The sequence below is a fragment of the Falco cherrug genome, chromosome 1 (assembly GCF_023634085.1).
Source record: "Falco cherrug isolate bFalChe1 chromosome 1, bFalChe1.pri, whole genome shotgun sequence".
Lineage (NCBI taxonomy): Eukaryota > Metazoa > Chordata > Aves > Falconiformes > Falconidae > Falco > Falco cherrug.
Genome location: NC_073697.1, coordinates 112,227,421 through 112,252,093, shown reverse-complemented (window position 1 = coordinate 112,252,093; position 24,673 = coordinate 112,227,421). Strand labels below are relative to the sequence as shown.

At 51.9% G+C, this 24,673-nt stretch overlaps 1 protein-coding gene across 14 annotated transcripts in view; it reads left to right on the top strand.

Annotated features, from left to right (window-relative positions):
* Window positions 1-24,673, top strand: part of MSI2 (musashi RNA binding protein 2) — a 255,916-nt gene that overhangs the window by 222,996 nt on the left and 8,247 nt on the right. For 6 of the 14 annotated variants that reach the window (XM_055720850.1, XM_055720846.1, XM_055720911.1 and 3 more), the window contains 3 exons: window positions 4,489-4,512; window positions 5,563-5,670; window positions 23,944-24,152. In XM_055720850.1, coding sequence (XP_055576825.1) covers window positions 4,489-4,512; window positions 5,563-5,670; window positions 23,944-24,152 — 341 coding nt within the window. The remainder of the gene's footprint in view (window positions 1-4,488; window positions 4,513-5,562; window positions 5,671-23,943; window positions 24,153-24,673) is intronic. The other 8 variants (XM_055720870.1, XM_055720887.1, XM_055720864.1 and 5 more) reach the window with 8 other exon arrangements.

Below are 24,673 nucleotides of genomic sequence, written 5' to 3'. Positions count from 1 at the left end.
GTGAATGGTTTGGTAGAATCCCCATCTTTTGGCAGTTCTAGGTACAGCCTGGTTTCTCTGGGTGTGTATTCTTCTCTAAATATTGAGCATTTAGTTATTGATCTAAAGCTTGAAATGGTAGCAGAGGCGGGGGGGGTTCTCATTCTTGTTTCCTTATAGAAAGGGAGGGAGAATCTGAGACAGAGGGGCCTGAAAAATGAAGGTTTTAAACATAAAGGGATTGTTTGGGGATGGAGCTTTCCCTTGTGGGTGCTCCCCATTAAAGACTACATTTTTGTCCAGTAAATTGGACCCACGCCTGCCTGCCTTCAGGAGAAAAAAAAAAAAAAAAAAAAGCCACCAGGCTCTTCTGCTTCATGGTTTTGAGTCTCTGATACTTTTGAAATGAAGCCTAAAGATCCTACAAAGAGGATAACACTGCCTAATGGAAAGAGTAATGCAAGCGAGAACCCATTTGAAATGACAGCTGTGAGCCTCGCGAAGCTTTTCTGTGCTGATCAAAGCTGCTGGTAACGTCGTTTGAAAAGAGGATATCAGTTTCCCCCTCTCCTTTCCCCACTCAACCTGGGGATGATTTTATATTCCAGATTTTGCACTTTTTTCCTGGGAGATCAAGTGAACCTCCTAAATGGCTGGTGTTCAGGTCGGCAGGGTGGGGAGCACCATTGGCGTGGGAGGCGAGGTGTGGGGGGGACAGGGGGATGCAGCCTGGGTGCTCGGTGCCCCATGTGTGTGGGACCCCCAGAACGCCCTGCGCAGCAACGCAGTGACTTGGCGAGACAGAGCCACAGTATTCAGCTCCTCTGCTGATGTGTGCAAGTGCTCCAAACAACCCACAAACGGAGAGGAGGGATTTGCTTGCTAGGTGCAGTTTTATGGTGGCTTTTCTTCTATTCTCCATGCCTGTCCCATAATTTTGGTTGTTTTCTGAAGTCAAGTGCTGGAGTTGGGTGATGATCTGAGTATCTCAGCTTCCGTTTTAGTTCTTGTTTTAAATCCTCGTGCTTATTGCTCATGCCCAAACATCAGACCTCATGTGCCCCCAGCGCTTTAGCCATTAGAAGCAGAGAAAATTCTTTGCATGATATTTTTTGGTGTAAGAACGAATTTCATTATCTTTGCGGCTTCTTTTTAGTTGGATTGCTATCGTCTGGCTGTTTGTAGAGGAGAGGGTCTTGTGTCCTTTGGGGATGCAAGGTGTTTGGGTTCTGCAGGGGCTGAGTGGGTCTGAAGCAGTCGGTGATTTCTGATACCAGCACCCTGGGCTGCACGCGAGGGGGTCCTGGCAGCGGTGTGGAGGAAGGGCATGTGGAATGGTTCTCGTGTTTTTCACTTGCTCCTGGTTGCCTTGCAGCCAGCTCTGGCTGGGGTAAAGGAGAAACCGGTGGTTTGAGAAGGGAACAGTCCCACCAGAGCGGGAGCTGGAGCAGGCAGAGACCGGCGGAGGGAGCGTGCCCTGTGCCGGGAGCCCCTTGCGTGCCCCGGGAGGACTGGCCCTGCTCAGGCAACATCGCTCTCGCCAGATTTGTTCAAAAGGCCCCTGCAAGATCCACTAAGTCCTGGGCTCTCAGTGTTCTCTACTGGGTGAGGCAACGTGTGAGGCAGGGGGGCAAAGCCAGCCCATCTGTCCCGGGCACCGGCCGCCTCTCACACCCCTCTCGCCATCACTCATTTGTGCCTGGGAGAAGGCAGTTGCTTGCAGCCAGCCGTGGGCTAAATCCATGACCTTAGGGCACAGCATTTAAAAACAGATGTGTCCATCTTCCCTCGCACGAGGCTGCTTTGGTATTTAAAGCAAAACTATTGATGCAGGAAGCAAAAAAATTTATCTGTGAAAAATTGAACTCTAAATGCTGGCTTTAGCTCGTTCAGAGCAATAAGAGAGCATGAAATTGCTGTGAATCCTCAGGGCTTTCCTGGACAGTGCCCGAGCCCATTGCAAAACATTTATTGTAAAATATCTTCTAATTGCAATGCCCTAAAGTGGGCACTTTTGTCCTTGTGAGCAGCTTCGGTATCTTGTTTTCTCTAGGCAATTATAAGCAGCGGATACACAAAGAAGGACAGGGATCATTCCAGCAGGAATCGGAGCACCTTAAACAAACACGATGAATTAATTGATCTCTCCCTCCACCCCTTTTGATTTTCCAGTTGACTTCAGGAAGCAGAGGGCTGGGAGGGAGTGGGGCTGGCACCGGCTGTGCTCCCTGCCTGGGTGGCGGTGGGACCCAGAGCACGCTGTGGTCAATGCTCCCCTTGACTTCCAGGTGCTCTGGTCTGGGCACCCATTCCTGGCACCCAGTGATCTCCAGCGTGCCTGGTAAAAAAGAGTCAGGAGTGTGCAAGCCCCTCAGCAGCTGGCAAAGAGCGTGCTGATAGACCACAGCCCTCCGTGGCCGCAGGGGGACCCCCAGGGCCAGTGGTCCTGCACCCCCAAAGGCACTGCTCTGGCTCCTGGAGAAGTCTACACTTCCCCGGTGTTGCTCGGGGGAATCGGTGCTGGCACATCACATGCCGGGCTCTGCTGCTAACACATCTGCTTGGCCCCTGCTCCCGCCCCCGGGGTGTCCTCAGCGCCGGGGTCCCCATCAGGCAGGAGTGCACCCACCTCTGCCGCTGCCTGGGGAGCAGCACCCGGGAAGGTGCCGCTGGGACTCGGCGGCTGCGTTTTTCCCCGTTTCAAGTGCTGAGGCCGGGGAAGGGAAGGTGTGCAGGCATGAACAGGTTCCTTCTGGGGGCCTGGGAATCAGCAAAACTGCGTGCTGATGCTTCCCTCTTTCCTAAAGAGCTGCAGACACCTCAGCACTCCAGTTCTGATGCAATGGTGTGACAACACGAGCAGAAGGGCGGTAGAGGCAAAGTTTCTTGCGGTACACAAAACAGGTTCGGTACCAATTCCTGTGTCACCGTAGTGCCATCCTTTGAAGTCTTCACCAGTGTAGAAGTTTGTAAAAAGCGGGAGGGAATAATATGGCGTGACCAAGTGCTTAAACAACGCCACAGGGATGGCACGGGGCAGCTCCAGAGGTCAGTGCTGGAGCTTGAGCCCAGACCCTGCCGGAGCCCGGCTGCACCCTTGGCTGTCTGCAAATGTCTTGCTCAAGTCACTTTGCTTCTTTGTGCCTCGTTTTCTCCCACCTGCTGCTGGTCACTGCTGAGAGGCTCGGGAGCAAGCCACCACCTAAGCCCAACAGTAAGTTAGCGCAGCCATGAGTCGTCGCCCGGCCCCGCAGCCTGGTGACCGGGATGTTTGTTTTCAGCTGAAGGAGCTGATTAATGCAGTGCCTGACAAATGTAATTTCAGCGTGGGGGATTGATTCCTTTCAGTACGTTGGATTGATTTAGGGATCCTCCAGTGATGGAGCCGGCCCGTGAGTCTGTATTGGGAAGCAGGTTTTTGCCAATCTTGATAATCAATCCCTGTGTCCGTCCCGTGCCCCTGGCCAGCCGCAGCGCTCCGGGTGCAGCATGAGCAGCCGATCACACTTGAGTTGTTTGAAGTGCCATGTCACGCAGATGCTTTTATCTCAGAACTGGGATAATAGCTTTCTTTGGGGGCAGAGGGATTAATTTTTCACACATCTGTCTGCTGGAATGCAATAACGGGTCCTTTGTTCAGGCTCTTTCTGTGGAGTGCCTTCTCCACCCTTGTTATTTCATTCTTCTTTTGCATGGCAAAACTTTTTGTCCTGCATTTCAAATAGATACTGAGTGTCCCTGGCAGCTGAACAAGAGAAACAAACTTTCTGGCCCTGTTTTTTATGCTGTTTTCAGGGGATGCTTGGTGATTTGAAGGGTATTTGATTGGGTTTGGCAGAGGCATTTTATTCCATGGAAAATCCACAGCTCCTCTGATCCCTTATGGATGGTTTAGGGAGCCCCTGGAGCCTCCACATGAGAGCTTTGCTGGTGGTCAGCTGGTGCTGGACATGCCATGGGAACGCTGAGGACACTGCTCTCGGGCTGTGCGCCGTGGTGGGCAGGGAGCGGAGGAGGAGAGGCTGGAGGGATGGTGCCAGCTCTGCCCCTGCACAGCGCACAGCGGGAGGGCTCGAGGCTTGGCTGGGCACAGCTCCCCGTGAAAACGAAGCCCCAGAGCCTCAGCCTGTGTCCTGCAGGTGCTGTCCCTGCTGCTTGGAGGTTGCTTTGACCCTGACGCCAGGGTCTTCTCACTCCAGCAGCAGCGTACCTAAATGTACATGAGGGCACCCGCCCAGGGTGGATGGCTTCGTCACTACCGAAAGGGAATTCAGCCCTTGGATGTTTGGTTATAATGTGCCGCAGTCTGGCTGCGCTTCCTCCCGCGTCCCCCTCCACAGAGGCTGTAGCGGTTCATCCACAGACTGAGGCCAAACAGATTCCCATGGGCACCTAGAGCTGGGTTTGCTCCATGGCGTGGGGGCTCTGCGCACGGGGGGCGGCAGTAGGCAGCAGCCTGGGCTACCTGTGCGCATGTTTACCTATACTATTTCTTTTTCCCCCCAACAGCCCTATTACCATATTTAAATGCAAGTATGTCTTTTTTTAATTGATGTTTTAAGTAGCTTCAAGTCACTGTAGCTTAGTTGTTCTCTGCTCCTTTCCCCCTGGTAGATAACCTGTAGCCGAGACGATAGTGCTAGAGCTAGCGGGCTTGTAGTCTGCTGATTTCTCTGGGTCTCGCTCTCTCTGTTCCTCTACTTGCTGCTCTCTTCTTCTGTTGCCTCAGTTGTTTTTCTGTGGTTCCTCAGCATTGCAAAGCAGCTGTGATCAAAGTCAGTCCCCAGCAGTGACAGCCCCGGGGGAGCTCCCCGGAGACCAGGAACCTCTGAGAGTTTGGTTGACTTGGCAGCAAGGGGGTGCGGGGTGATCGCCTGGGCCTTGCCATTGCCCTCTTAAAATATGTATTTTTTAAAATCAGAGCCTCTGGCAGATCTTTTGAATATTAATTAAGTCAAGAAACTAAATCTGCCATCTTGCTAGCAGCATTTCATTCATCTGTAAGGGCCCGGTCCCCCCGTAGCAGGGTGTACGTCTTAGAGCTCTGTGATCTGTGGCTGGTTTGCTTTCAGGAGCTTTTCTTTTTTTTCTTTCTTTCTTTTTTAAATTATGTTCCAGTGAATTTTTTTCTGCTTGATCCCAGCAAATCTGTGATCTTGACATGAGGACCTCCTCATATTTTCCATTACTGCCGTGTCTGTAGATCAGCACGTTATTATCACTTGCAAATAAGCAAAGAGGAGCATTCCCTGGTGGCTGTGCGGAGCGCTCGACCCTCGCCCTTGGGGGTATGGAGGCAGAGGGCTGCAGGCTCGGCTGCCCCGGCAGCTTGGCTTCTGCGGCACGGCCACCTCCTCATCTGTCAGGGGGAATTGGGCCCCCTTTGTGCTGGCGGAGACCACCAGCGGTGGGCAGCTGCCAAGGGCTTGGCTCTTTCCCTAGCGCGGTGCCCGCTGACGGCACAGGGAGCCAGGATGGCAACGTCTGGAAACGCCGTGCCCTCAACGGCCGCCCCGCGCCCCGCAGAGACTCGCGGTACCTGCTGGCTTCTCTCTTTACCCTTCTCCTTTTCTCCACGGCCAGGTTTTCCGGCAGCGGCCTATGGACCAGTAGCAGCGGCAGCCGTGGCGGCAGCAAGAGGATCAGGTAGGGGGGCCCGTGGAAGAGCAAACCCTCAGAGTGCAGGGTCAGGTAAAAGCTCTGTCGGTATTCTGTGTGGCTGCAGCTCTCCATCATTTCTCTGATTTTTCCTCACACTTATCCTGGGGACCTGAAAACAAATGATTAAAAAAAAAATTATATAAAAAATAAATAATCAATCCCCAAACCAAACCTAAACTACAAGCAGAGGCCACGGGGCCTGGAGCACCTTGCAGGAGATTGGCGTAAGAACTGCCCAACCCAGGGTAGATATTCTGATTTGTTTCTTTATTTATTCCTTTATTATGTTAGTTTCTTTGTTTCTTTGGTTTAAATTTGAGGTTATTGAAAGACACCCACCCACCCCCAGAAAAAATTAATTTCTCTTTTTGAAAAAAAGTTTTGGTTTCTCATGGGAAGGCGGTGTCGGGTTGGGGCAGCGGCGGCCGGCGCGAGGTTCAGCACCCTGCCCGCTGCCAGCCCCAGCCAGCCTTCCTGGGCAGCGCCAAAGCTTTTCTTCTGTCCTTCTGAAAACCCTTATTTTTTTCCCCTTAAGGGAAAGAAATAAATCGTTGCCAGTCACTGTTATTACCTCAGGGTTGAAATTTAGCTAAACACGTGAATTAGCACTTTGCTCAGGTCATGGAGCGTTCAGTACGGCCATCAGCGAGCTGCTGGCTCGGCAGCCCCCCAGACGGAGCCGGGACGGAGCCGCCGCCGCCCCCCGATGCCAGCCCCCCGCTGCTGGCCCCCTCGCCAGCCCCCGCGGCCAGCCCCCCGCGGCCAGCCCCCGTGGGTCCAGCTGGCCGGCGTGTGCCGCGGGGGGGGCCATGGCGGGGCAGCGCCTTCCCAGCTCGCTCATGGCGCAGTCCTGACATGGGGGTTTCTCGGTGGCTTTCCTGGCAGCCCCGGTGGGTTAACCGGGCTCTTCCCGAAAAGCCCCGACTGAACCGCTGGGCGAGGGGTTCCGAGGAGGGCGCAGGCCCAGGTGTGTCTCGAGTGTGAGCCTGATGCCGTGGAGGCCAAAGACAGACAGACACCAGGAGAACTCCGTTCCATGCAAACTGGCACTGCTTGCAGGCTACAAAGGATTTTCTGTACCAGTTTCATCTTGTGGCATGTAGAGAGCGCCTAAGGGGTGACTTGCCAGACTGGTTGTGGGGATTCCCCATCTCCCGGCTTTTCCTGCTGCCCCTTTGCGGAGGGGGAAAAACCGACCCAAAGAGAAAAAAGAAAAAAAAAAAGAAAAAGAAAAAAAACTCAATTTGCATGTGGCTTCAGGAAAACAGACTTCATTGTTTCTGCCTGTTCCTCATGTTTTGCCCTTCAGGTGTTGTTTTACATGCAAACAGACCTGGTGAGTTGCCCCTTAGCAAGGCACAGAGGGTTTGGCTGGATTAACGTTGCTTCCCTGATTATTATTATTTTATTTTATTTTTAATCTGAGTGCTTTTGGTGCCCATTACAACTGAACTGAGCATTGATCAATTCTGTGCCTGAAAATCATTTGTCTTTAATTTGAGTGTTTTTTGGTTTTTCTTTCGTTGGGTTTCCTGTTTTGTTTTGGTTTTCTGTTTTTGTTTTTTATTTGAATTTGCAATACGAAACTAAACCTAACCCTAAATTAACAACACCCTTTCTGGCAAGTTTAAAGAGCAGTATGGTGTTTGGAAATGTCTTTCAAGCCTCAAAATTGCCTGTGTGCGCAAAACTGGCAAAACCCCCAAATGGAACCAAAAGAGCCCCCCACCCCCCCGGCCCCTCCCCAGCCCCCGTGTCCCGAGGAGGAAGGTGGGTTTGTCACCGGCCCAGCCCCACGGCCACTCACGGTTGCAGCGAAGCGTGCTCTGGGAATGGCGGGGTTCTACGTAGAGTCATTTCCATCCAAAGATGGTTTTTGGAAGGGACATCCTGGGTTCGCCACTTCCATCCAGCAAATGGTAGTGAATTGTATTCAGGAGCAGTAGAGTCCGATCGATCTTGTGCTACAGTGTACGGGCCCGATTCATTACAAGAAAAATGGTTGGGGGTTGGTTGTTTTTTTTTGGGGGGGGGGGTTGGTTTTTCTTCTTTTGAGTTGAATTTTCCCTCTGCCAATTTGCACAGCCCTCCTTCCCGCACGCCCGATCCGTAAGCACAGAGCGTGGCACCGCTGGCCCTTACCGGCCCCTTTGTGCCAGTAAATGGAAAAGCAACAGAAAATGCCTGGGCAGGCGCATCCCACCGCCCTCTGTTCACTGGGCAGCGCTCTGCCCAGGGGCTGCCAGAGCAGCCCCCGTCACTGCTGCCCTCTGCCCAGCACCACGGCCCCCCAGCTCACCCCAAATTGACCTTCTCTGCTCGCTGGCCCCATCCTGCCAGCTCTTCCCCACCCTCCAGGCATCGCTGCTGGCACGGTGGCTTTGCAGCACCGGAGCTCGGCGGAGCATCTGCCTTCGGGTGCACATCTTGGTCTTTCAAGGAGGCTGCAGCCCTTTCATGCCAGCCCTCGGGCTGTGGTGCGTGGGCACTGACCACCTCACTTTCTCCCTGGGGTGATGCTCCCCCTCTTAGGAAACCCGCACATTTGCTGAACAGCCGGCGAAAAGCACCCGGCCCCAGTTCTGCGCTGCCCACCCTGCCCTGCCCGCTCCCCTTCTTTTTCTGTCTCAGCATTTGAGGATGCAGTCACTGGTTTGCTGTGCCAGATAAACGGGTTCTTCCCTCTGTCTCCTGCAGCCAACAGAAAGGGACGTTTCCCCCACCTGTGCTCAGTGCCGCTGGTGAATTCACCGCTGTCTTAGCTGATCATGTGCCGGCAGGGTGAATGCAGCGATGCTTCTCTTTATAACCACGGGCCCCAGTGACATCCCAGCGACGAGGTGATAGCCAAGGTCCCTCAAGCAGGCAGAGGGCTTTGGCCACATCCGTTCCCACCAGGTGGGCCTGTGCTGCCAAATCCCTTGGCCGGTTTTGCCAACCTCATCCATTCTCGGGGTTTTTTTAATGAATTGGGACCTGAGCCACGGAAAATGAGCAAACTGAAAAAAAGTCTGAAAGCTGCAAACTCCTCCTAGACAACTTCACTATCAATGTCACGTTTCTTTTGAACTCACCTGACATATTTTACATGTAAAACATTTCTGTCGTGTGAATGCTTTTTTTAAGATACAGTCATGGGAGGGGGCACATTTTTATCTTGCATTTGACATCGGAGGGGTTCATTTGGCAGGAGAGCGAGACTAGCGAAATTGGGCAGGAGAGGGCTTTTGTTCCTTCCTCTTTGCTCCATTGAGAAGCCTGAGAGTTTTCCAGTCCCCAGCCTGTTGCCACCAGCCATGCCGCCCTGAGGGCTGGAGCCAAAGCCCGTAGGGCCCCCCCAGCCCAGCCCTGCGCCTGCTGCCCGGCCCCAGGGGGAGCGGTGGGTGCCCTCAGGTGAGCGGCACAGGCTGCCGTGGGCACGCTCTGCCCGGCAGCACCAGCGGCACACAGCGCGGCGGGACGGCCCGGTGCCGCGGCACCAGGCGCTGCCCCCCCCGCCCCCCGGCCCCCGGCACATCTGGATTTTGGGCGCCAGTCCCAGCTTGCCAGCGCTGCCTTTGAGCCCTGCGCCCCAACAACCCCTTACTGTACTTTATACTTGCCAGCTATAACAAATCTCGTAACGTGAGCTACTGACCTTGATGGTGAGTGTGAGCAGTTATGTTTTGTTGTTTTCTCTCTTGCTTGGTTGGGGCTGCTGTGAGAGAGGGTGTCTCTGAGGCATACTTTCCGGCCTCTCTTACACTCGGACGTGCACACCTCCTCTCAAACACTCTTCTGAGCGCTCTCAGCGGGAAGGTTTGTCCACACCTATTAATCCTCTCTCAGTGTCCAGCTTCTTGTTAGTAGCAGCTGGTTGCATGTTTTTTGCTTGTTCGGACGAAACGGTTCAAGAAACGACTCATATCAACTCTTGAGAAATGTCTCTATTTTTTTGTACACTTTCTTTCTTTTGATGTTTTTATTAATTTCCCTTACTTAAAAAACAAAACACTTGTCGTCCCGTAAAACATTTCACATCTCCCCTTGCCTGTTCTTAGAGTGTATGTATCTGTGGGACTGAACTAAATGCATGCACTGTAGTAGTCGTACTGGTAGCAGTAGATGTAGTTGTAGAACATGCATTGTTGAGTTGATATTATAGGTATCATCAACGTGAACTAGCGTGGCAGTTAAAAGCATAGCCTTGGTCTGATTGAAAGCGTAGGGCTATCAATACAGCAGAGAGCTGCTGATGGCTTGGATCCATAGTACCGTATTTGTTAAATCCCATTATCTGGAAGTTTAAATTGAAGCCGGCTGTAGGCAACCTACACCCTCTGCACAAGAACCCGCACATGCTGTTATGTTGATGGTAAAATTGCCTTTTTTTTTTTCTTTTTTTCTTTCTTTTTTTCTCAAATTACCCCCCCTAGGAATTAAAACGCTGACTATAAAGATACTCTCTTATTTTTATTTCGTATTAAAAGAGAACTTAAGATATTTTTTAAATCATTTTACAATCATGGTTTCTTCATCAGCCTGTTACTCGTCCATATTAGCCCATAGAATCATTCGTTGGCAGTCGTAGACCAGATGTGCCAAACGCAAATCACTCCATTTGGGTATCTAAATAATACCGTGTGTGTGTGTGTAGCAGCTTCCCACAGACTGTCCTGAGACACGAAGCAATTGTTTTTAGGTCATAAACCTTAAATCTTGTTATGCAACTGAGACTCTGCGCTAGTGATGGGTCGTACTCATTGCCATGTCACCCAGCTTCAGGGAACATTTTTAAATGAAGATTTAGCGTTTCATAAATAAATACCAGTGTGAGGAGTTCAAGGCAAGTTCATCATCTTGTTGCCACCGAGCCAGCGAGCGTCTCTGCTTCTTGTGCCCAGGTTTCTGTGCTAAACTTTTAAAATTCTTTCGCAGATGAAGCTGCCGATCAGTAAATTTAACAGATGGTAATTGAGATCCTGAATTAGACTTTTGTTTATTTGCTTAGTTTGTTGCTTGTCAGAAAGCATCCTGTGGGCTGTAGAAGAGACGCTGTATGGCATGGGGACACCTTCCCCCGGCCATCCCCGCAGTCCAGCTGTGCCATGCTGGAGCATCCTCCCGCTCTGCTGGAGATAGTCGTGGCAGTCTTCAGTGCACTTATTCCAGCAAGCGCTTTCCAAGGAAATAAAATATCCAGAATGGGCTTTCAAAATGTAATTAAGGATTTGTATCCGCTCCTTACCTCTAATAGAACATAAAGTAAATCAAGTAAACAACCGCTCGGATGGGGCTGATGCAAGGCAAGCCCGTGCAAGGCACTGTGAGCCACCCCCATTACTTCCCTTATTGCTGCCAGGTGCCAAAGCGCCTGTGCATTGAGGGGGGGGATAATTTCCCCCTTAAATCTCAATCTGCCAGGGAGATGGGGGGACCCACTGTTTAATGCGCCAGGCATATGATGAAGTGAGGAGTGTATCTAAAAGTCAACAGAGCGACAAATTGCATGGGCTTTAGGAAGCCTTGCCTTGCACTTAAGGAAGGTGCTCTAAAAAATTTAATCTCGTCATTAGGCGCCCATAGCGTTAGCAAATGAGGGCCATAAAAAGTGGGACGATGGTTGGTCTGTGTGTGCGGGGGGAGAGGAGCTGCCACCGGCTCACAGCGGTGTCGTGAGGAGCGTTTCAAAAATCCAGTGACGAACCCATTTGGAATTTATACGGCCTGTTGAGAGGACTCCCTTGTGGCACGGTGGCTCTGATAGAACTGCTCTCCCTCTTTTATTCTACTATATAAAAGTACATAAAGTTTAATCCGAGCTGTGTAATCTCAAAAGCCAGAACCTAACAAGTGGACCACTTGGGAGCAGCGAGCGGGCTGAAATTTCTCACTCCGCTGGAGCCACCGGTAATGATGTGACAGCGCCTGGCGGCTGATGCATTGGGAAATTAACGGCTGCATCAGATTTTATCTTTTGCTGATCTTGGCAGCAGAGGCAGCCTGCGCCGGGGAGCGCTGCAGGCAGGTGAGGCGGGGGGACCCCGCGCCCCATGGGGCTTCAGCCAGGCTGGGCACGGGGGCAGCCTTGGGTGTTCCATGGGAATCGGCGTGGCCAGGCTCGGTGCGCAGCACCCACCCGCGTGGCCGATAGCTGCACGGGGGTGGGGGCAGGGGCTGCTTGGCGTTGCTGGCGGTGGTTTTGGCCTCGGTCCTGGCAGCATCCTCTTGCTCTTTTGCCAGTGCCACAGTTACTTTTCTGACTGCTACCCCAAAGTAAAAAAATAATAACGCAAGGGGGGGCATTTCTGTTTCGTTTCAGAAGTGCTGTGCTGGTCTAGGGGGGGAATCGCGCAGGTCCTGCCCACAATGCAGGCTACACGCAAAAACGGTTTGTCTTGTTTTACTGCAGGATGCCACGTTCTGATTTTTTTTGATCCAGGAGGGACCGAGCATCCTGCAGTGCCGAGTAGAAGATTCAGTAGATGTAAAACAATTTGGTGCTGCTGCTTTTAGGCCTGGACCACAGCGGCAGTTGTTTTGCAGGGCTCCTGGCTGAAGTATATTGTAGTTAAAATACATCAGCTTTAATCGATAATTTTGTAATAGAAAATCTTGCGCACTTGATAAATCATCTGCAGCGCAATTAGTGACCATCTCTGAAGTGCAGGCTTAAGTAGAGTGGAAGTTAATCTTTAACGAATTTAGCAGCTAACTTTTAATAGTCTTTTCAATCAGGGGAGTTATTTTCAATGGGAAAACACTCCTCGGCAGAGCTCGTCCCAGCTGCTGCTCTTGACACGCGGCCAGTGGCAACGGCACGGCCACTGGCTAGTGCCCTGGGCAGGGTGATGGCCCACACAGGGACCGGCTCGCTGGTGCCCAGGACCATGCCACCCTCGCCCGCAAAGCCCTGCAGCCACCAGTTACTCGCCATTTGTTTCCTTTCTCCCAGCGGAGGCACGGAGCTCTTGGCTGTTGTAATTAGACTTTGTTCCACACAAGATGCAGACGAGTCATTGTAAAGTTTGTGAGGGGGGCCTTGAGCACGGGCTCTCAGGTGCAGTGAGATACTCGAGCATGTCTCATGCATTTTAATCACTAAAAGCATAAAGTACTTGCTGAGCTGAGGGGTGACTCTGCCTGGCAGCAGTTGCAGGCTGTTACCCATTAGTAGAACAACTACTAAATGGGACACAGCGCACATTTACACTGACGTGCTATTGTAAGTATTTTCATGCTGATTCTCTCCCCAAGTACGTTAAAAGTAAATACATAATTACAGGGTTATTGGGGTTTTTTTTTCTCTCTCTCCTTTCTGAAATAGAAAGCTGCAAAAGAAGCAGTAGAGTTCTTCCTTGCAGCAGATGTTAGCATGCATCTGGCTCTGGATTAGCTTGAGGAGGGTGGTGGATTAGTAGTTGCCAGTGAATGTGAAATTGGTCTGCAGGTATATAAACTTGGGCTATTTAAAAGTAATGAACTCACACAGCTGGGTCTTTTTAAGGGTAGTTGCTGATGGTTAAAAGGAGAGCCCAGAGGCATAAGGGCTCTCAGGTGTGTGTGCCTGGATTCTCCCCGGCGAGGGGCTGGGTGTTGGCTGCTGGCAGCAGGGCTGGTGCCCCCATCTCCCCTGAATGCTGCGTGGTGGGCAGCAGCTTCTCCCAGTGTCTCCTCATCAATGAACTCAGGTTTTCCTTTGGGAAGGGTGTTATCACTAGCCACACGTGCCCTGGGGAACCAGTGGCTCCTCCTTGCTCTGACGTGGTCTCGGTGCCTGCTTGGCCAGGCAGGTTTGCTCTCGGAGTCCAGCACCTCTGTCCATGTAGGCGCCTGGCCGGAGAGCATCGCTGCACTGGAGTTTGTGGGATGTTTCTCTTCTATTACCTGGATAAACCCGCTCTGGGCTTCTGAGCATCCAGCCAGCCCGCAGGGGGCCATCCGCAGTGGCAAGGTGCCCCCCGGGCAATGCCCTCCGGCTATGGCAATTTAAAATATGCAGAAAAAAAAAAAGACCCGGTTTTGTTTTAGTTGCCCTGCTGTATTGTCTGTTATTGTACAAAAGGCTTCAATTTAAAATTAACAGGAGTGATAGCAAGTTAATGTGGTACAGTGGGAGGCCGGAGTTTCTGTTGCTATGGCAATGGAGTTCGGCTCATTTGTTTTGTAGATGAGTAATTACTACGCAATTAGAGTAGGCTAAAAATAAAGGGGCCTTTTGTTCCCTGTTACTCATTAATATTAATAAAAGACCTGTCCAGGCTGTGGTAAACAATTAATGCAGATGTGGTTGCCTATGGTAAAAGTAGCAACAGCTTTCGTGTTGCTCAGCCCGAGGTGAAAGCGCCAGCATCACCTGCCTCAGCTCTTTCTTCATTTTAAACAGAAAAATTATTAGAGACATCTCTGCGTTCACACCGCATCACCAGCTTCAGCTCTTCTTTGCCAGCTGGGTGGTTGGTAATAAGTGTTAAAGCTGAATGTGCAGACTCAGGCAGAAGGTACGGCGCTGGGATCAGATCCTGCGAAGCAGCCGCAGCCTTCTGAGTTGTGGGGAGAGAAGTGCCGTGGCAGCGGTCCCCAATGCAGAAATCCCTTGGTTTCTCCCCGGTGAGCAGCAGGGGCTGCGGGATGCCGTGGCACAGGAGCCCGAAAACCTGAGAGCATGGGAGTGCTGCTGAAACGGCTCCAGTGCAGCACGTTACAAACATCCAGTGCCAAAACCAAAAACAGCGTGGAAGAAAGCAGTCCCAAGCATGTGATGCAAAGTATGTAAATGTTAAAGCCCACCAGATTTTAAACTAACCGTAAAACCAGTTAAATTGAGAGACCTGTCGGGAAGGTGGCTGATGGGACAGTGTTTATTTACCTCTCTGCCTTATTGCTTGTTTCGGCGCAGCCGGTGAGCATCCCTTGCTGGCGGGGAGGGACAGTGGGCACAGCCGGATTGGTGGGCACAGGGGTTCCTGGGGTGCTCAGCACCCCTGGCCCACACCATCGTTGAGGTGGAAGCCCTGCAGTGGGCAGCAGAGCACCCGGGTGCCCCCGGCCCCTGACCCTCGGGTGCTCTGCTGGGGGGGGGGGGGGGCGGGGAGTTGCAGACAAATGGGAACCGCATCCCTCCCAAACTGTTTAACTAATGGAGGGAAACGTAGCACAGCCTTTGTAAGGTCGACATTTGTTTGTTGTTAAGGATCTAATTAGAAACATGAGAGGGAGCTGAATGGCTGCTTGCTCGGCTAATTAGCGACATGCACGAAGACCACTTTGAACTTCAAGGACACAAAGCTATTAGCGCTTACATCAAAAATGGATTAAACTTCTGTGCTTTTATAATGATTAAAGATGAGCCGCTCAAGAGGAAATCCTTTTGTAAGGCTGTGACAAGAGCTGGCTCCCTGATTGCAGCTTCTACACGCGAAGCTTTGTGTGGCCTCCGTGTAGCACTCGGCCCGGCGCGAGAGTGACACCGCTAACTCGCAATATGGAAAATGTGATTAGGCAATAAATATTGATCGATCGCAACAAATTACAGCCAGGCTGGAAAGTGCATTTATGCGTCCTGCTACGTAACTGCAGGGCTCGGAAGAGCTGGGCTGGAATACGTGGTGTCTTTGTGCCTTGCCTTCTGCAAAGTGGTGTGTGCCAGCAGCTCCCAGACGCGGCCGGCGCCGCACACGCATTAACCACAGTACTGAGCAGAAGCAGGTGCTGCTCGCAGGCATGAGAGGGACATAGGTGGGTTTGTAAAACACCTGCACCAGTTGAATTTTTAGCTCGGCCAAGCTTGTGGAAACCGCCCAGCTCTTGCTTTCTGCTCACCCAAGGTAGCTTAGCAGTCGCTTTTTGTGTCCGCGCCACCCGCTCAGCATCCACACTGGTGCTGGAGCAGCGGTCCCTGTGCTGCACCACACAGGCAGGACGCGGTGGCCACAAGGTCCCAGCTGCCATTATCACCCTGACGTGTCCGGCACAGTTCCTCGCAGCGTGCGAAGTGCCAGCAGCCCCGTGCTGGGGCCAGGCAGCGCTCCTTCCCCTGCTCTCCTCACTTCCAGCGGTAATTGCTGAGCCGGGGACCTGCTCACCACCCACTGCTTTCTGTCGTTATCCCTGCGATATTTTGATGTGTGAAGCCATTTCCAAAGGGGCTGCAGAGGCAGAACAACCTTTTAAAGTGTGACTGCAGATAGAAAATAACATACAAATAGTACCTTGTTACAGCAGATAGCTGCTCTCGGTGTCTCTCGGCCTCATCACCACTTATTTTACTGATGAGCCTGACAGTTGTTTTATTTTATTTTTTTCCCTACAGGGCCAATATAGCTGCAGGGGAGGGACAACTGCTGCCACTAACCCAGGGCTGCCTGGCTGCTCCCCATCACAGAGCCGTGTCAGGGGCGGCACAAAGCTCACGGTTTGATTTTCCAGAGTCAGGGCTCAGCCAGGTGTCATAAGCGAAATATCTACGGCTCTTAATACTTGCCGAGGCACTCTGTCTGCCACGGGCTTCTTACAAAGAGGTGTTTGCTTTTCAAGTCTGGTTGGGAAGAACCGGAGCAGAGCACGGCGCCTTGCAGGTCCCCGCGAGAGATGTACTAAATGGCACCTCTAATTGTAACGCTGGAGTTACTTGTTTTTCTGGTTTGTCTCCCACTTTCTGTTTCAGCTAGTTGGGAGCTGTTTGTACATTGCTGCTCTCCACAGTGTCGGTGTGTTTCCAGCTCATTATTTCTGAGACATTTTTGAGTCTGAGCATTGATCTGGATTCGAGGTGTGCCGCGTGCTGCCTCAGACATAAAGCACCGCTGTATGTAAAAGCGCAGGTACAAGACAGATGCTTCCCATAGCTCAGCCTGACCACAAAGGAACATGTTTGTGCCTCTAGCTGGAGCTGTATGCGGTGATCGGTGTAGAAAAAACGAGCCTGAACATGAGCATTTAGTTCTCGGAGCTGTGCCTGTGCACTCTGGCAGCCTGAACAGGCAGCCAAGGACCAGGAGCACTGACGTCTTATTTCAGACCGGCATTAATTTGTGCATCCAGTTTCATGTAAATCACATCTTGGTTGTTAGCATCTCTGAAAAGCAAGGTATAAGCTCCCATTAACTTCAGCTGTGAATGCACAAAGAATTAGCTTTGGCCAAGCTATCTGTAATGTGGGTGCCGTGCTAGCTAATGATATTTATGAGGCTCTAAGCACTAATGATACAAGATTTGCATGCGGTGCTAAGTTTTCCCGCAGTCCATACTGGGGCTGGTTATTTAAAGCGTCAGCGTCACGCTGTGACTGCTGGTCTGTTAGTCATGCTGGCTGCACCATGGCCATTAGTGCTCATGCTTCAGGACACAGGGGATCCCCGAGGAAGGCTGCGATCTTCCCTGCTTCAGCCGCCATCATTTTACTGTAACATCCTCTGCAGCGTCGGTGCTTGGGCTGCTGCCGAGGCGGCACAGCAGGCTCGAATGCTTGGGTAACAGGTGATATTCCTTCTGGGAAAATCTCTTAAAATCCAGCAGTAAATCCCAAGTGACTCAAATTAAATGCCTCCAGACTGTGGCATCCTCATGACCCTGCTTTGCAGCCCCGCTGGACCCATCATGGGCAGAGGGATGGGTGGCAGTGTGTGAGGGTAAATAGTGCCTGGCGTGGCTGGGGTACCCACCCTCCGTCGGCTCACCCCGCCGGGCTGCTGCTGAGCGGCACCTGCCTGCCCTGTGCCCCCCAGCCCCCGCCTGTTGCCATCCCTGTCAGCGGCATTCAATGTTATTATATCATTTACTCCTTCGAGCTGGAAGATTATGTTTGCAGCATGTTATATGAATTTTTCATAAAGAGAGAAAAACAGCCTAATCTTGTGAGCTTTGAGTCTTGGTGGTGGGTAATGGCTTTGATTTAAAGCATTTTGTCTTAATGATGGTTATATTGAAAATTTCCTGCTGCTTTCAAGCACGTTTAGTTATTATCATAAACATTGATGGTAGAAATGCCTGCCAAATTGTGCATGGCTGTTTATGGTAGATGAGAGAGTCATCCAGAAATTAGAGCACTGGATCAACAAGTTGTCGGGAAGCCTGTTTGTGCAGAGAGCCACCCTGGGGCCAGCGGGGCAAGGAGGGCTGGAGGAGAGCCGTGCTGGCGATGGCCGGTGCTGGCGTAGAGAACACTTGGTGTGAGATCAGGAGTGAGTTTCTGACGAGAAGGAGCTGCTCTTGAAGCCGAGGGGTGCAGAGGGAGGGCAGTCTCTCGTGCCGGCGGCCGTGCAGCGGGAGCCTCTGCCCTGGCAGCTTCTGGCATTTGCTCCACTTGTAAAAATAAACTGCTAACCTGACGCATAAAGCATGCATGTTCACAGAAGGGTATTTCATCTTTTTTTTCTTCTGTATACACGTCGCTGCGTTTCCCATGTGGGTTTAGATAACAGGACCTGCTTTCTGGGGAGCACCTCTGTCTGCGGCTGGGCTCTGCCACCAGCCCTGCCAGAAGGAGCAGAGCTGCCCACCCGCGCCATGCCCAGGGCCAAGGACCCCTCTCCAGGAGGTGAAGGCTATGGCCGAGTGTTACTAGACAGGTCTTTGGAAGCGTTGGTTTAGTGCTGAGCAGCGCACCCTCCGGGGCGAGCGCATGCAGCCAGGGGTCCCGCGGGTCTCAGTGGGATGCGGGCGGGACGTGGGTGCCGGTGGGTGGGGAGAAGCTGGGGTGGCTCCATTCTGCTCCATTCTGCTCTCAGCTGCTCTCTCAAGTGCAAAATGTATTTCTAGCTGTGATAATGGGGCACTGTATCTCATCCTGAAGTACCCTGCTGCTTCTCAAAGAGGAAATCCAGTAAATCGTTGTGGTTTCTTTCGAACTTGAGGTTTTTCTTGCCTGCGCACCATGGCTGGGAAGGCAGGCACGAGTTTCTCTAGTTGCGGTTTGTACCGTTCCTCACCTTTCTTTTTCTTTTCTTTTCTTTTTTTTTTTTTTTTACTTTTGAAATACTCATATTTGTTATGTGTTAGAAAGAAAGCAAAACCACAGTAGTTAACAGTGAAGAGACTGCTGTAGGAGCCAGTTCTCCTCCTGTAGTGTTGGTTAAATCTTTGGGGTTTGGTGCTGTAGAAGAGGGAAACACATTGTTGCTGAAGACTGTGGGCTATGTGCAGGGGACAGCGATCGTCTGTCTTACACACCTCTGTACGTATGTCACCTGCTTTGTTTCCTTTGAGGTACAACGTACTTTAGTGTTGCTTTGTCATCCTGACCATCAGCCCGGTACCGTGCACGATCCCCTTGCAGAACAGTAATGTCAGCTCACAGTGCTCTTCCCTCTCCCTCCCTCCTTCCCTTCATCATTCACGGCTGAGTTGAGTTTATCTGGGTGGGATTCCAGCATCTGACTTGTTGTGCTTTACGCAGCTGCCCTCTCCGCCCCCGCAGCGAGGCGCCTGGATCCTCATCAGTGTAATACGCCATTCGCTAAGGCAAATGTCATAATGAATCCTGACTTAGAAATTTCTCAAGAGTTCATCGGAAGAGAGTTTATCTTTCAGTCGTGACCTTTCTTGTTGAAGGCGGATTAATGTATGAGCAGGGTCTGTGTTAATGTGGCAGTTTGCAGAAGAAGGCACTTGATAAGCAAGCTCCAGCACGCTCCGTCCCAGCTCCCAGCAGAGCGTTTTGTAGCCCTGAGCCTCCTGCCTCCGCGTGAACCAGGTGTGTTTCAGGCTCCAGCTCCTGGCTCCTTTGACATAAATCACTTGTTGCCCGAACGTTGCATTGAGAAGTATCTGAAACGCACATTAGATGTGGATAAAGACAGCTCTGCTAAAGGATGCCAAGATGAGTTAGTAATAAAAAAGCCTTGCTCGCTGAAGCGCTGTCTTGAGGTTATGGATGCCTTTTAAAATTATCTCCAAGCTCATATTTATTTTAGCAGAAAGGCTTTTGGTGGATTCTCCTTTGAGGAGATGCAGCTCAGGTAGAGGGGAGGGTGCAGCGAACACACTGGGTTGCACCAAACACGTCCCTGGGACGAGACCCGGCACGTGGGCTGCAGCGGGGCAGCGCAGCAAACCCTGGCTTCGGCCGTCGCAGAACCGGCCCACTGGGAATACTGGACGCAGGCAGTGGGGTGTGGCAGGGCACCGAGTCTAAGGTCCTTTTACCTGTTTCAGTCCTCGCCAGCAGTGGTGTTTGTCTCTTGCTATCGCCTCTGGAAGGCGGAGGCAGCACCGATGTTTGTCACGGCTCTCCCAGCCAGCCCTGCAGCCAAGGTGCAGCTCTCACATTGCCAGCCGTGCGCAGCAGATCCCAACTCCACCATCACCAATGCTTTGCATTTAAAGAAAAGCCTGTTCTGGGGCTGCTTTGTGAACGTGCATTTGCTTCGGTGTCTGGCGCCCCATCTTGCTTCCCTTCATTGCCTTTCAGCAGGGTAGAGCCCGATGCTCCCCAGAGCCCATCCCTCTGACCTGCAGGCAAATCATCACTTACTGGTCAAAATTCACAAGCTCAGAGCTTTTTCCATAGAGAGAAGCCACTGCAAATTCCAGGTGAGGCAAACAAGACATTAAACTTCCTCATTCCCATCGCTGCCACGTCCCTTGGCTGCTGTCTCTTGATCTCCGTCAGCACAGGAAGGAGCTTCTGCAACGTGGGGGGTGGGAGGGCGCTGGGGCTGAAGTAGATAAAAAGTTGGTTGGCTGTGATTTACAGACACATCTCATCTTTTCCACATCTCTCCTGACCTTGATCTGTCACAGGGCTTCCCGGTGACCCTTGGGATCGCAAATTATGTGCAGGGAAAACCCTTGAGCTGGCAGCCCTTAGCCACAGTCCCGCAGCTGTGAAAACATCTGGTGCGGGATGGGTTCCCGTGCAGTTGGCTGGCAAATTGGACCTGAACCTTTCGGAGCACATCACAAAGGGCTGCTTTGACTACCAGGACTTCCCAAGTGCTGGCAGTCCTTGGAAGGGGAGGAGATGGCCCTGCCGAACCCCCGCTGACGCTCAGTCTGATGGGTCCCCCGGCAAACCAGAGTCGGGAGACACTTGGGCAGCTCGGGCGGCTCCTCTGCTGGGACCAGGCCAGAGGGCAGGCTTTGCCGCTGGGCTCTGCTGAGCAGCAGCAGGATGTGGCCCGTGGTTCCCTCCCCTCTCCTGGGACAGCACAGCCCCCTGACAGCCTTCCAGCAGCGTGCTCCTGCACTTCTGCCTTTAATTATTCCCTGTTATTACTGCAGGTGGTCGGGGGGGGGGGGGGGGGGGGGGCGCGATTCTTGGATTCCTTGCAGCCTGCAAGGCATTAATCTTAACGCTCCGAGATTCCCGCAAGCTTCCAGCAGCCGTGGCTCTTGGACAGCTTCTGCCTCCTCCAGCGATGGAGCTGACATTGGGAACTTTGTCATAAAGACACGTGTCTCCAAAGAGACCTAAATTTTTTTCGAGCACTGAAACAGTGTCTGGAGGATTTGGGGTTTTTTTCTTGTTTGTTTTAGTGTCAGATTATTCCAGGTTTGTGTAAAACAAATTTGTTTCTGGCTATTTCTCACCCAAATGCGTCGTGTTTTGCATGTTGGGATTGTTGCTGGAGGTCCCCATGGTGGTGTTGCGGAGCAGTGGTGGGAGTGCCTCTGGCTCCAGGTGAGCTGACGCGCAGCTTTTGTCAGAAGACAAATATTGAGCAGCTCACCAGGGCTGAGCGAATCGGTAAAGTGCAGTTTCTGAGGAGTGCTCAACCTCCTCGTGAATAAATAAATTCATTTATTGGGTTGGAGCAGAGCACCAGCTCTGTAGAAGCTTCCAGCCCTTTCTCTGCAGGTCTCCGGGCTTTGGCACGGGCAGCACGGAGCCGTGCCGGGGCATCCCCGGGCACTGGGGCAGCAGGTGGGATTTTGCTGTGCCCGTTTTTCCGCAGGCACTCCTGCAAGCAGCATGGATATTCACCTGATGTTCGGTAGATAGAAAATGACCTTTTTCTTACGTTACGCCCCCGCAATGAGAAGGACATCCCTCTGGATGCCACGGTGTACGTCTGCCTGGTTGGGCACGGCTCACGGGCATGTGTGCCGCTCCGTGGTGGCCGCGGTGGCAGGGGGCTCTGGGCATCGCGTAGGCAGGGGGCCGAGGCCGGTCCCCACTTCTGGCCCCGAGGCGGCACGGTGGGCTGTCCTGGTGCTGCCGCGGGGCTTTGCAGGGGTGTTTCACTGACAGGGTCCCCCCTTGCCTTGCCGCATCCCCCTGCCGCGCTCCTGCCTTGGCTCGGACTGGCCGACTGGGTTTTCTGTGACTTGGCAGTAAAACTTGCCTGCGTTTTATTGAACCAGAAGGAAGAAAAGGGGGAAAAAAAGTGCTAGCGTAGAGTAATAAAGGGCTTTTGAACATCTCAGCTGGATATTTTTCTTCATGAGTGAGAAGGCCAAATGTTATCTTGACATTTAATCTTTAATAATAAAAAAAAGGCGCTTTGTTTGCCAGTGAATTCCAAAATCTGTTTACTCTCTCATGCCTTATTTCTTTTAACTTGCTAGCTTAGATGTCCTACTTACTTTCCCCTGCTACCAGTTCAGAGCTGCATTAAATCACTTATTTTGTAAGATTTACTCTCCTGTCATTGCAGAGCCAACAGCTGCTGGGTTGACTTTTTTTGGATGGGTTTATTCATTCATTTGAAAAATGGGGACCTCTCGGGGGGGTGGTGCAGGGGGAGGGGGCCAGGGCAGGAGAAGTGGTGGCCCAGCAGAAAACCCAGGCTGAGCCCACCGCAGCCCACGTAAGGTGCTGCCAGAGCCACACCTCGGTCTGCCCTGCGCTGCTCCCACCCCCAGGAGAACCCACAGCTGGTTGGTGTGGCTCTGCTTGTGGGCTAGTGGCTCTGACCAGTGGGCTAGTGGCTCTGACTGGTAAGCTGGTGGCTCTGACTGGTGGGCTAGCGGCTCTGACCAGTGGGCCAGTGGCTGAGGGTTACTGTGGGCTTTCAAACCTTACGAACCCTTTGTAGCGCTTCATGAAGACACGTGGGAAGTTGCATCCAGAGGAAAAGGCTGAAGAACAAACTCTTGGCACAGCCTGGAGCGTGGAGGTGCTGGGCTCCGCGGGGCAGGTGCTGGCCGCACTGGTGCCGGTGGCTGCCGCGGGGCAGGGGGTGCAGTGTTGGGCACCGCTGTGGGGCCGTGCCCTGGTGCTGGGCGCTGCCAGCAGCGGTGTGCCGGGGGGGCGGTGAGGCGGTAGCTGGTGCGGGCAGGCGAGTCTCCATGTGCTCCTGAAGGACCTTGCAAGTACCACTCAGGTGTAGCTCCAGCTTCCCGCAAGCCATTTCCATCCAGCTCCTCCTAGTCCGCTAACTTTTCTTTTGCATTGAAACTTCTTCCTCATAAATTTTACATCCAAGAGCAACTGTGAGAGATGCCAGAAGCCTGATCATCTAACATGCTTTAATATCTAAATTTATTCTTTAGTATCATTCTTATTTACATTGTTTTTCTGTCTCAAAAAAAAGAAAAAATAAAGGGAGGAAAAAAATAAAATTTTCTTTTACTTCCACATTAGGAGGTGAGTTGTCATACACCCTCTGGAATTCTGGTTTTTTTTGCTTTTGATCTTTATTTATTTGTTTAATTTTGGTTGATGTCCCAAGCATGGTTTTGGAGACGAAGGTAGGTCTTCGCTCTCCAAATCAAAAGGAAAAAAAAAAATTAAATAAACCAACACTCTCCTTGGTCATATTAAAAAAAAAAAAAATTCCAAACTGTTCCATTCCATACCATTTAAAGAAAAAAACAAAACAACTACAATCAACTATTGAACTATTTCTACAGCTTACTGATTTAAAAGGGCGGGTTTTTTCCAAAAGTATCGAATGGATCCAAAAACGATTTTCCTAGATGCGATTGAAGTTATTTGCTGTCAACATTTTAATATCAATATTACCACAATGTGTAGTCTCAAACTAGTTCCTTTGTAGTTTGCATGGGATGTGAATGCTGTCTCGGCGTGCCCAGACCTAGAGAACTTGTTACTACTGCATGAGCATCAAGTCAGATGTTGAAAAATACCTATTATATTTTGTGATAATTTGGTGAAACTGAGCACCTCCAGTCTCTGGTTGCAGTAGTGTGTTGAATGATTGTTCTTTTTTTTTTATATATATCCATATATATATTTTTGGAGCTCTAAGCTTCGTAGTAGTACGGGCTGACTCTTATCCAGTACTTGCTCTCCTATCGCATGGCCTTGGTTAAGTGTTAGAAGTTGGGCCTAGGCTGTTTATTCTGGTGTTTGGCTTTGTAATAACGGTGCATGCCTGGCGTCTGGCCTCATACCCAGCTTTATTCTCTGCACACCAGTCTTGAATAGCTACAGTGCTCAACCGAATTTTGGCGCACCCGCTTCCCCGGCAGGCTCCAACCCAGCCCGACCCGGAGGCTTCCCCGGGGCCAACAGCCCAGGGCCCGTCGCGGACCTCTACGGCACGGCCAGCCAGGACTCCGGCGTGGGTAACTACATAAGCGCCGCCAGCCCGCAGCCGGGCTCCGGCTTCGGCCATGGCATCGCCGTAAGTACTGTGCGCACCGCGGCCGCTGCCCCGCTTCTCGGTCACGGGGCGGGGCGGGGGGTTGTCTCATTGTTTGATGACATCAGAGGGGGGGTATGTTGGGGGTTTTGTGGCTTTCTCTGGTTAACAATGACCTGACAGCGAGCATAGCACCTTGCTGCCGTAGCCTGCTAGAGCTGTGCCAACTGACTGTGCCGCTGCAGTTACCAGCTCGGCTGGAAACGCTTGTCTGCTGCCTTCTGCAGTCCAGGCTTGACGTTTGTCCAAACAATTACGGGCTTTAAAGCTCCTGCTTATTTATTATGGGCTTTATATCAGCCCAGCCACCCATCCCGGCTGACACACCCATTTGCAGACAACATACAAGTCCCTGTGCCCACCTAAACATGCACAAGGTGGCTCATTAATTGGGCTGGCAGGACCCCAGGGTGCCCAGAGGGACCTCAGGGTGCCCAGAGCCACCCTCACAAGGGCACAGCCACCCCACCCCACTCCCCATCACCCACCCCTGCAGCGGCAGC